Source organism: Saimiri boliviensis, chromosome X (genome assembly GCF_048565385.1).
Source record: "Saimiri boliviensis isolate mSaiBol1 chromosome X, mSaiBol1.pri, whole genome shotgun sequence".
Lineage (NCBI taxonomy): Eukaryota > Metazoa > Chordata > Mammalia > Primates > Cebidae > Saimiri > Saimiri boliviensis.
Window position 1 is genome coordinate 112,503,604 of NC_133470.1, and position 12,258 is coordinate 112,515,861.

The following is a 12,258-nucleotide window of genomic DNA, read 5'->3' on the forward strand; positions in this document are numbered from 1 at the left end:
CTCCTTCTCTATCAAAAGAAAAAAAAATTAGCTGGGTGTGGTGGCATGCGTCTGTAATCCTAGCTACTCTGGAGGCTGAGGTGTGAGAATCCCTTGAAACCAGGAGGCAGAGGTTGTAGTGAGCTCAGATCATGCCACTGCACTCCAGCCTGGTGACAGAGTGAGGCCTTGTCTCAAAAAAAGAACATTTGGATGCGTGAGTAGAAAGTGTTTTTTTTTTTTTTTATTTTTTTTAAACAAATGAAAAAAACATTTTTCACCCTGTCATATGGGTAAGACCTGTTTTAAGAGTTAACATTCCTAGCCTGCCATCCCCTAAATTATTTTCTTGTTTATCCTGCTTATAAAATTGCATGATCACTCAAAATATTTTTGAGATTGATAGACAGTAATGTATTCTTGTTGAAGTTAGTTGACTGTCAGAAGTGTAAGAATGTACAAAAAGACTCATTTCTAAAAATACTTGGGTACTTTATCTTTTTTCTTTCCCGTGTTTAAAATCAGCTTTTAACATCTCAGTTAACTTTGATCTTGTTTGATAGAAACATTAGGTGGATAAAATAGAAGAATTCTCAATAAATGATAGCGCAGTGTAACAGTTTGACTCTGGAACTTTAATAACTATTAGATTATTGTTTATTTGCATGGTTCTGATTCACATATGAACAAGAAATAGTTATAAGTGTGGCCTTATTGGCTGAATTGCCAGTGCTCTCCTTCTCACATATACTCCTTAACACATATACTCCTTGGCTGATCTCTGTTAACAATCAGGCTTTGGTTTGAGGGTCCCAGTTTGTTGTCCTAGCTGGAAACTGTCATTTCTTCAGAATCTCTTTTCTATCTTAGGGGTTTGAGTTTGGGCAGTGTTCCCTCTGACCTTTCTCTTTCTGCCCCTTCCCTTGAATTAATTTCAATTCAGGCAGGCAGTTTACCTTGCACACATTGCTTCTCCTTGTTTTTTTTTATAAATCACCTTTCCCCGACCCCAGCCACTACCAATGAAACAACATTGTAATGATGGCTAATAAACATGAGTAATTGGGGTACAGTGTGATATTTTCATATGTATATATAATGTGTAATGATCAAATTAGTGTAATTAGTGTATTACCTCAAGCGTTTATCACTGGTGATGGGAAAATTCAAAATCCCTTCTAGCTCTTTGAACATAAACAGTACATTATTGTTAAAAAAAAAAAAAAATGGGTAGTACTAGTGATATTAGATATAACCAAGAACTGGTGTCTTCAACATTCAAACCCCGCAAAAACTAAGAATCTCTACCTTCTAGTAGCTATTCTTAAAACTACTCTTTTTGAAGTGTTAGCATTAAGATAAAATATTTTATTGAATTTTTTGTGGGTAACTATAAGGGTTGTAAGTTTTCCTTCTCATTGTAAATATAAATTAAAAATTTTCATCTGCAATATAGATTTTATAGGTTTCTATGGAACTAGTCTGGTAATTTTAAACCATAGGGCAGGCATCCCCAAACTACGGCCCCGCGGGCCGCATGCGGCCCCCTGAGCCCATTTATCCAGCCCCTCGCCGCACTTCAGGAAGGGGCACCTCTTTCATTGGTGGTCAGTGAGAGGAGCACAGTATGTGGCAGCCCTCCAACGGTCTGAGGGACAGTGAATTGGCCCTCTGTGTAAAAAGTTTGGGGACGCCTGCCATAGGGAGTGTTTATGGATAAAACACAATTGGAGTTCCTAACCATTTTTAAATAGGCATTTAGAAAACTTGTGAATTAGGCCAGGTGCTGTGGTTCACACCTATAATCCCAGCACTTTGGGAGGCCGAAATGAGTGGATCACTTGAGGTCAAGAGTTCAAGACCAGCCCGGCCAACATGGTGAAACCCCGTCGCTACCAAAAATATAAAAATTAGCTGGGCGTGGTGGCAGATGCCTGTAATTGCAGCTGCTCAGGAGGCTGAGGCTGGAGAATCACATGAACCCAGGAGGCAGAGGTTGCAGTGAGCCAAGATCGCGCGACTGTACTCCAGCCTGGGGAGCGAGACTGTCTCAAAATAAAATAAAAAAAGAAAAAGAAAAAGAAAACTTGTGACTTGGGGACTGTCTTTGCTGCTGTATGGATTACAATGTGATTGTTTTTATGTCATTTTAATATCAGCAAAATGACCTAGGCCACTTGTTCTCTATTTTAATCTCCTTCTGTGATTTAAGATTAGACTTCCTTGGTCCCCTATGAGTACCAGAGAACATACTCTCATGGGACCTTAGTTTTAGATAATTGGCTATTTTGTTCTTCTAAGTGATTGCTTTTTAAAAGCAAACACCACCAGCAACAAAACTTAGTTGTCTGGATAATTTTAAATAAGTATTATTTGTTGTTTGTTGTAAAGCATTTTATTCATGGAAATATAAAGCATGAAGTTGACCTCTTATTCCTGCCATACCAAGAAATATAAAGTTTTTCCATTGTTTTTATATTGTTTATTTATTTAAAAGTACAATGAGGCCAGGCATGGAGACTCATGCTTGTAATCCTAGCACTTTGGAAGGCCGAGATGGGTGGATCACCTGAGGTCAGGAGTTCAAGACCAGCCTGACCAACATGGTGAAACCTTGCCTCTATTAAAAAAAAAAAAAGAAAAAGCACAATGAAGGTATAGTTGTGAAAGGGGCAGAATATATTTAATAATGAATTCTTCATAAAAAATTGGAATAATCTGACTACGTTTCCTTAGCAAATGATTTAATGAACAAGTTAATTTTACTGCAAATAGTGTTGTCATTAAGTGGGTATTTATATACATTTTGATTTCTGTTATGTTCCATTTTGTGGGCAGTAGTCATAGCAGGGGAGAAGTTTTTATTTTTTATATTTTTTGAGATTGTCGTGTAGTCACAACTCATTGCTGCTTTGACCTCCTGGGTTCAAGTTCCTGCCTCAGCGTCCCAAGTAGCTGGTATAATAGGTGCACTGCCACCACACCTGGCTAATTTTTTTTTTTTTTTTTAAGTAGAGATGAGGTCTCCCTATGTTGCCCAGGCTGGTTTCAAACTCTTAGGTTCAAGCCATCCTCCTGCCTTGGCCCCACAAAGTGCTGGGATTACAGGCGTGAGCCACTGAGCCTGGCCAAGAAGATTTTTTAAATATTTGATTTTTTTTTTTTTTTTTTTTGAGACGGAGTTTCGCTCTTGTTACCCAGGCTGGAGTGCAATGGTGCGATCTCGGCTCACCGCAACCTCCGCCTCCTGGGCTCAGGCAATTCTCCTGCCTCAGCCTCCTAAGTAGCTGGGATTACAGGCACACACCACCATGCCCAGCTAATTTTTTTGTATCTTTAGTAGAGACGGGGTTTCACCATGTTGACCAGGATGGTCTCGATCTCTCGACCTCGTGATCCACCCGCCTCGGCCTCCCAAAGTGCTGGGATTACAGGCTTGAGCCACTGCGTCCGGCCAAATATTTGATTTTTTAACTTGCTGTTTGGTTCTGAAAAAAATTTGATTCCGCTCAAAAGGAGGTTATAAACAGACTTTATTTTACATTAGCATCTTTAAAGCTTCTTGTTTCACTGCTTTTCGTGATTGGAAGGAGATAAATTTTAGTATATGGGACTAAAAATAAGATGACCAGAGGGTGTTTACCTGACCACTAACTACCCTCTCCAAAACCAGAAAATACTTATTTAGGAAAGGGAGCTGTGGTAATTAATAGTGAATGGGGTTATTTGTGGTTGACAGTTATCATAGAACTGCCATTTTATACATGTATATATAGATGTATTTTTTGTTTGATTTTTATGGGACAAAGAGATTTAGATTTGGGGAGAAATTTCTCTGACAGTAGGGTATGGTTAAAACTCAGTACTATGTTTACTGCTACTTATCTGGTGTCACTGTAGCCCTGGTATTGAATTGAGTATATATCTGAAGTCTACTGGTGAGGCAAATGATTAGTTTAAATTCACTTGCTAGAGTTCATTGAAAATAATTATAGAGAGTATAGTAGCATGAAAAAAATGCTTTTAAAAGTGTTTTGGGGAAATTAGAATACTATATGATGTGCATAGCAAATTTAAATATGTAAAATCTGTAGACATCTAGAAAAAACTGGAAAGGAATGCTCAACCTGTGGTTATAGTAGTGGAGGGATGGTTAATATTTTTCTAACCTTTTAATTTTGTGTTTTTGTGAAAATAAAAGAAGGGCTAGAGAAAAAGCATTAGAAATACATTTTTCATTATTGATATTTATAATAATTCTGAGAAGTAGGAAATATATAGATTTGGTTTTCATGTTCAAGAGATTGTATCTTTATATTATTTCTCTTATGTTCAACAGATTTCCAGCAAGCTCTCTATGAATTGTCATACCATGTAATTAAAGGAAATCTAAAGCATGAACAGGCATCTAATGTTCTTAATGAAATTAGTGTAAGTATATAATATATATGTTTTAAGAGTTGTTATATATCTTTTTGCTTTGACACAAAAGATCCCTGAAGTGTATAACTTTTATTTTATTCAAAATTATAGTAGTAAATGGATTTTTAAATTTTCTTTTTTCTTTTTTCCCCTCGAAACTATGGAAGGGATTAGTGGATGTTTTAAGGTAATATTGGTAAGCCGTTTTTGCCAGAGAGGAACGCAGATAGTTTACTCTTTTTATCTGGTTGTTAGTAAAGTAGGAAATATCAGGTAAGCTGGCAGGGAAAAAAAAAAAGCCTCTGCTTTAATGAAATTAAGGGATCTTTAATTAAAAATGCTACTCTAAAAAAGTAATTTGGCTAAAATATTTTTCTCCCAATACAGTATAATAAGCCATTTTTTTGTTTGTAGTTATGTTTAGAAATTAAATATATTTTAAAAATTGAGGATTAAATTATTTTAAATTGTGGTTGTTTGTCTCTAACATTCAGTTGGTGCTAGTTTTCATCTACTTATGGTTTAAAAAATATTAACTAGATTAAAAAAACACTTACATGGTTATTGTGTTTCACTCTTTCATTTATTGGAGAATTTAAGTTAGATTCACACCAAATATTCTTCATAGTGCTTTTGGCTTTTCAGTTGGAAGATGGGCTTTCAAATTGTAAACTAGCAGTTAAGCTTGAGGTTTTTACGAGTGGTGTGCTGTTCTTTTATGCTTGTTTTTAAACTTGTATATAAATAAAATTATCTTGTGTGTGTATATATATGTGTGTGTGTGTATATATCTATATATAATGAACTTGTATATAAATAAAATTCAGAATAGCTTTTATAATAAGGCGTTTTTAATTTTTAAGGTGTTTTTATTAAGGTGTAGGATCTGAAGTTTCTTGGTCTCAGTCTGAGCTTCTCTTACTGTGTTTCATTAATCTTCTGTAGCCTTTTTTTTCTTTTAGGGGAGGTAATATTTGTATGTTTTTTGTGCTTTCCCAGGGATAGTCTTAAGGAAATTCTAAGTTTAGCTGTTGTGATTTTCCACCCCATATTGGGGTGTATTTGAGCAGTAGGAATTCAGTGAGTTTCCCTTTTGTCTCTTAATTGTCTCCATCTGATAACAACAGCATTAGTTCATGTTGGAGTAGGTCTATTTCCTTTTTTTTAACATTAAAAAAATTCAGTTGCTACCAGTCTTTCTTAACTCATATTTCATGTTTGAAAACTCTTGTCTTGCTTTATTTCTGATCTTTAAGTAGCCTGAGTACTTGCATTTAAATAGACATAACCAGAGTTCAGAGTCCTTATTTGAGGCTACAATCTGATTGACAAGGTTATTTCATTTTGTAAATTGAGCATTGGTATAGGATGGTTTTAGTTTGTTTATGGGATCTGATTCTAATTTCTTTTTCATTTATTGAAAATGAATAATTCAAATCAATTTTATGTATGTGTATTTTGGTTCTTACATAGCTTCTTCTTTCTTTTGAGTACTTAATGATGTCTTTATAGATACTTCTGCAGCTTGATTGTCTTTGTCATGGCTTTCTCTTAGTACTATACATTGTCCGTAGCCACAGAAGAGTGTCTTATGTGTCTCCTTGCAGCTGCCAGATTTTTCTTCAGAATTTCTTTTAGTCTCTGAAAATAGGCTAATTTAAGTGTTGCTGTATTGCCAGCAGACTATTAATTGCAATAAATGAACTATGATCCTTACTAATGGAAAACAGTCCTAAAATTGAGTGTGAGAGTGGAAAGTCAAGAGACAAATCTAGAATAATGCTGAAATTTTTATTCAGACATGGGAGGATTTTGGGTCATTTTCTTTTTTTTTTTCCCCAAGACGGGTACTTGCTCTGTCACCCAGGCTGGAGTGCAGTGGTGCAATCTCGGCTCACTGCAATCTCTGCCTCCCGGGTTCAAGCAATTCTCTTGCCTCAGCCTCCCGAGTAGCTGGGATTAGAGGCATGCACCACCACACCCAGCTAATTTTTGTATTCTTTTTTTTTTTTTTTGAGACGGAGTTTCGCTCTTGTTACCCAGGCTGGAGTGCAATGGCGCGATCTCGGCTCACCGCAACCTCCGCCTCCTGGGTTCAGGCAATTCTCCTGCCTCGGCCTCCTGAGTAGCTGGGATTACAGGCATGTACCACCATGCCCAGCTAATTTTTTGTATTTTTAGTAGAGACAGGGTTTCACCATGTTGACCAGGATGGTCTCGATCTCTTGACCTCGTGATCCGCCCGCCTCAGCCTCCCAAAGTGCTGGGATTACAGGCTTGAGCCACCGCGCCTGGCTTTTTTTTTTTTTTTTTTTTTTTTTTGAGACGGAGTTTCGCTCTTGTTACCCAGGCTGGAGTGCAATGGCACGATCTTGGCTCACCGCAACCTCCACCGCCTGGGCTCAGGCAATTCTCCTGTCTCAGCCTCCTGAGTAGCTGGGATTACAGGCATGCGCCACGATGCCCAGCTAATTTTTTATATTTTTAGTAGAGACGGGGTTTCACCATGTTGACCAGGATGGTCTCGATCTCTTGACCTCATGATTCACCCGCCTCGACCTCCCAAAGTGCTGGGATTCCAGGCTTGAGCCACCGCGCCCGGCAGAATTTTTGTATTCTTAGTAGAGACAGGGTTTTACCATGTTGGCCAGGCTGGTCTTGAACTCTTGAGCTTGTGATCCACCCACCCTGGCCTCCCAAAGTTCTGGGATTATAGGTGTGAGCCACCACGCCAGCCCGATTTTGAGTCATTGTCTCCAAAGGCTACAACAAGAGGGAATAAAGAAAATAAAGAGAATATTGAGCTTCAAAAAAGGTCGGGGAGAAGGAGGAGGAGGGCTAAGGGTTAAAAAACTACCTATTGAGTATTGTGTTCACTGTTTGGATGATGGATTCAGTAGAAGCCCAAACCCCAGCATTACAAAATATATTCATGTAACCTGTATATTTATCTCCTGAAACTAAAAAAGAACCCCCAAAACTAGCCTTTAGCTTTTTAGCTGGTTTTATATTTTCAAGATTTCTGTTTCTCTCATACCATTGTGATTTTTGTATAGTCAACATTTAAAGTCTTGGATGAAGAATGCACCATTTTTATTTATTATATATTTTTTAAGAAATGGGGTTTCAGCATGTTGGTCAGGCTGGTGTGGAACTCCTGACCTAGTGATCCCCCTGCCCCGGCCTTCCAAAGTGTTGGGATTACAGGCGTGAGCCACTACGCCCTGCCAGAATCCATTTTTAACAGTCTTCCTTTAGGTAGGTATGAGGTACTCTAAATTCCAGTGATTTCTAAAATGAAACTTCATTGGAAGATTGTTACTCATTTGTGCTCTTTAATATCTCCTAAAGTGTTTAGGTTTCTTTTGTTTTCAAATTATTTCATGGTAGACAGTTAAACATTTTTTCTAAACATTATCTTCCTCTTTTATTTCCTCTGTATTAGGAGGGTTAACGTGAAGAATTTTAATATTGGGCCGGGCGCGGTGGCTCAAGCCTGTAATCCAAGCACTTTGGGAGGCCGAGGCGGGTGGATCACGAGGTCAAGAGATCAAGACCATCCTGGTCAACATGGTGAAACCCCGTCTCTACTAAAGATACAAAAAGTTAGCTGGGCATGGTGGCACGTGCCTGTAATCCCAGCTACTCAGGAGGCTGAGGCAGGAGAATTGCCTGAACCCAGGAGGCGGGGGTTGCGGTGAGCCGAGATCGTGCCATTGCACTCCAGCTTGGGTAACAAGAGCAAAAAACTCCGTCTCAGAAAAAAAAAAAAAAAAAAAAAGAATTTTAATACTGGTCAGTATAATGATGCGGTTTTTGTTAGTTCAAAAAAAATTGTTTTTTCAGCCCCTCTGCAGATCAATTTTTTTCTTTTTTGACAGTTTTCCTCTGTTGCCCAGGCTGGAATGCAGTGGTGCGATCTTGGCTTACTGCCGCTTCCACCTCCTGGACTCAAACAATCCTCCTACTTCAGCCTCCTGAGTAGCTGGGACCACAGGCATGTGTCACCTGGCTAATTTTTTTTTTTTTTTTTTTGTAGAGACAGGGTTTTGCCACGTGGTCCAGGCTAGTTTCAAACTCTTGGGCTCAAGTCAGCTGCCCACCTTGGCCTCCTAAAGTGCTGGGATTACAGGTGTGAGCTACTGCTCCCAGCCAGTTTTTGTTTTTAAGTTTCACTGAAGAATGTTATTCTGAAACCCTCATACTTGCTGTGTGCTTTTCTGGTATTTACTGTAATTATATTTTTAAAATTAGGAATTTCGTGAGGATATGCCCTCCATTCTTGCTGATGTATTCTGCATATTAGGTAGGTATTAAGCCTTTATTTCATCTGTAATGTGTTGTTTGGTAAATTAATGTACTGTGTTAAATAAGATGTTTTACACTAAGAATTTCACAAATGTTTCTGCAAATGTAGAAGCAAAATTGATTCTTTATAGAGAATATTGTAATATAAGTCAAATGTTATAATCAATGTTATAAACAAGCTTTAGGAGTATAATTCAAATTGAGTTTTTGACGAGGTAGATTTGTATAAATTTGAGCTAAATTAAGCCATTTAAAGTCTTAGAGTAATACAAGTCAAATGTTACAATTAATGTTATAAATAAGCTTTAGAGGTATAATTCAAATTGAGTTTTTGGCAGTGTAGATTTGTATGAATTTGAGCTAAATTAAGTCATTTAAAAGGCCAAGTTTTCTGAGATTTTAGTAACCAAATAACCTTACTCAATGTAGGTTTTCAATGAATGTTGTCAGAATCTCAGATTTAGGACACTCAAGAAATACTTACTTTGCTGTTGCACTCTTTGATTGTTCTTAATTTTAGAAACAGCAAGAAGAGCCAGAGTAATCAAAAATACTTTTGTTTTGAGGATGAGAAACCAGCTTTGGTAATAGCAACTTCTTTATTTTTCCAGAATAAATAAGGATTCGTATAAGATTAAAAAGGAATATTTCTTTGACTTAGAAATGTAGTGTCCCATGGCATGGATTTTAAAAATAATGTTTATTATAATTTTTTTCCCTCTAATTTTAGATCTAGATGAAAATAACTGAGCACAGTTTTCCCCATCAGTCAGTCCTGTGCTTTCTTTTATGTTCTTCTCTTTTTTGAGATACACTCTTGTTCTTTTGACCAGGCTGGACTGCAGTGGTGTGATCTTGGCTCACTGCAGCCTCAACTTCCTGGGCTCAAGCGATCCTACTACCTCACCCACCACACCCTGCTGATTTTTTTTTTTTTTTTTTTTTTGGTAGAGATTGGGTTTCACTATGTTGCCTAGGCTTGTCTGGAGCTCCTGGGCCCAAACAATCTGCTCATCTCAGGCTTCTAAAGTGCTGGGATTATAGGCATGAGCCACTGCACTAGGTCCAGTCTTGTGCTTTGTGTAACTTTGAGTTGAATAGAGGACATAACCAGACGTTATCGTATTCATTTTATTTATTTAGATAGTTTTTAGAGGCAGGGTCTTTCTATGTTGCCCAGGTTGGTCTTGAATGCCTGGCCTCAAGTGATCCTCCCACCTTGGCCTTCCAAAGTGCTGGGATTACAGGTGTGAGCCACTGCACCTGGCCAGTATTCCCTTTAAATTAAGACATCCTGTGAGGGTTTGTGAACCTGGAATGAATTGTTTTAGCTCATTAATCTTAATTCTTAGAATTAGATAAATTACTTAAATGGCTTACTGAAAATTTGGAATTTGGTCTTGACAAATATAAATGCTGATGCTTGATCCTTCAGGAAGTTTCCAATTTCATAAGTTCCCAGTAATGTTGGAAGGAGGCCAAAATGTATGTGGACTGGGACTGATAAATGAAAAGAGAAGACCATTGATGAGATTGACCACATGTCCCAGTTTTGTTTTGTTTTCACTGGCTAATTATTAATAGTACCCTCTTTTACTTTCAGAACTATCTTGGTTGGATGATAAAGTGTATGCTGTCTGTTGGATTGATTGATTGAAGGCAACCAAAAAACCTTTTAAGCTAAAATTTTTAGTCAGGCACTAAAGATAATACCTTTTTTTTGGGCAAATAAATATAACATGAAACAAATTTCAATTAAAAAAATTTTTTACTATAAATTTACAAGGCTGTAAGACTGATTTGTAGGTAACATTTTGTGGAAGCTATTGTTCCTTGTTAGTGTCAGGAGTATAACTTTCTTTGGGTAATCATCAATTATCAGCTTATTGGTGGTAGTAGTTTCTTTATTGACTTATTACGTTGTATTTTCCCTTCATAGTTATTTAGCAATATGAATTATTGTTAATTCATTGCCTTTTACTAATAAACTGATTTATGAAGATGATGCTTGGTTGCTCTTGGGAAATTTTTCTTACCTATTCAGTCCTTTTTTGTTTTTTTGAGATGGAGTCCTTGCTGTGTTGCCCAGGCTGAGTGCAGTGGTGCAATCTTGGCTCACTGCAACCTCTGCTTCCCGGGTTCAGGTGATTCTCCTGTCTCAGTCTCCCAAGTAGCTGGGATTACAGGCAGGTGTCACATGCCTGGCTAATTTTTTGTGTTTTTAGTAGAGATGGGGTTTCACCATGTTGGTCAGGCTGGTCTGGAACTCCTGACCTCAAGTGATCTGCCCACCTTGGCCTCCTAAAGTGTTGGGATTACAGGCGTAAGCCACTGCGCCCAGCCTATCCAGTCCATTTTTACAAGCAAGATTATGACAGCAAACTTGGAAAGAGGATTTCCCTCACCTGCCCTCTCACTCACCCACCCTCACCCTTGGCAGAGAAAAGGTGATTCAAGTGTGACCCCAGATCAAGGCTGGGGAATAGGAATAAGAATATGAGCTACCTCTAATAATGAAGCTGATGATGACAATAATAATGATAATAATAACAATGTAAGTTCTGCTTTTAGAGTACATTCCATGTTCTAGGCATTGTGTTAAGCATTTAGTTTTTATTTTAATCCTTACATCAACTACTGTAAAGGTGGTAGGTGTTCAGATCAGAAAAATGAGGTTCAGCGAAGCTGTGATTTTTTAAGGCCATGCAGGCCAGTAAGGCAGAATTTGAACCTGGGTCCCTTTGGCTCCACAGCCTGTGATCTTTTTATTGCATCATGTTGTCTTTTTAAATGTTAACAGTTATAAGGGAAATTAGTGCTGCACTTTCGAGGTTAAGATAGCATTTTATTTTTTTTTATTTTTTTTCTGAAACGGAGTTTCACTCTGCTTGCCCAGGCTGGAGTGAAATGATGTGATCTCGGCTCACTGCAACCTCTGCCTCCCAGGTTCAAGTGATTCTCCTGCCTCAGCCTCCCAAGTAGCTGGGATTACAGGCATGTGCCACCATGCCCAGCTAATTTTTTATGTTTAATAGAGATGGTGTTTCGCCGTCTTGGCCAGGCTGATCTCGAACTCCTGATCTCAGGTGATCTGCCTGCCTCGGCCTCCCAAAGTGCTGGGATTATAGGCATGAGCTGCCGAGCTCAGCAGATAGCAACTTTCTTTAACAGACTAATCATATGAAGGTGAGGGGGCATGAGAGCTATAGAAAGGGTGAATCTGATGTAAGTTGATATGCTGCTATGCTGAGGGACCTCTAGGCTGGGGTAGGTAATTGGTGATACTGGGAACTAGAGCTGGAAATAGCTGAGGGCTTTTTATTAAAATCATAGGGAAACTTTAAGAGAATTTATTTGAGGTAGAGGAGTCAGAGAATAAATGAGATTATTAGAATGGTGTTATGAGTTTGAGCCAAAAGAATAAAGAAATCAGGGGAAGTATGGTTGGGATAATAGAGTCCTGTACTGATTGTTGAGATAGCTCATCTAAGAAATTTACTGAGACCCTAATTAAGCATTTCCTAACATGGTCAGAACCCAAGAGAATGG

At 38.1% G+C, this 12,258-nt stretch overlaps 1 protein-coding gene across 10 annotated transcripts in view; it reads left to right on the plus strand.

The window, feature by feature from the left end:
- The window catches only part of THOC2 (THO complex subunit 2), a 135,549-nt gene that overhangs the window by 22,221 nt on the left and 101,070 nt on the right, over positions 1-12,258 (plus strand). For all 10 annotated transcript variants that reach the window (XR_012515618.1, XM_074391604.1, XM_074391603.1 and 7 more), the window contains exons 3-4: positions 4,319-4,410; positions 8,656-8,707. Coding sequence is in view for 9 of the 10 variants with exons in the window: in XM_074391604.1 (XP_074247705.1) it covers positions 4,319-4,410; positions 8,656-8,707 (144 nt within the window). In the remaining variant the exon portion in view is untranslated. The remainder of the gene's footprint in view (positions 1-4,318; positions 4,411-8,655; positions 8,708-12,258) is intronic.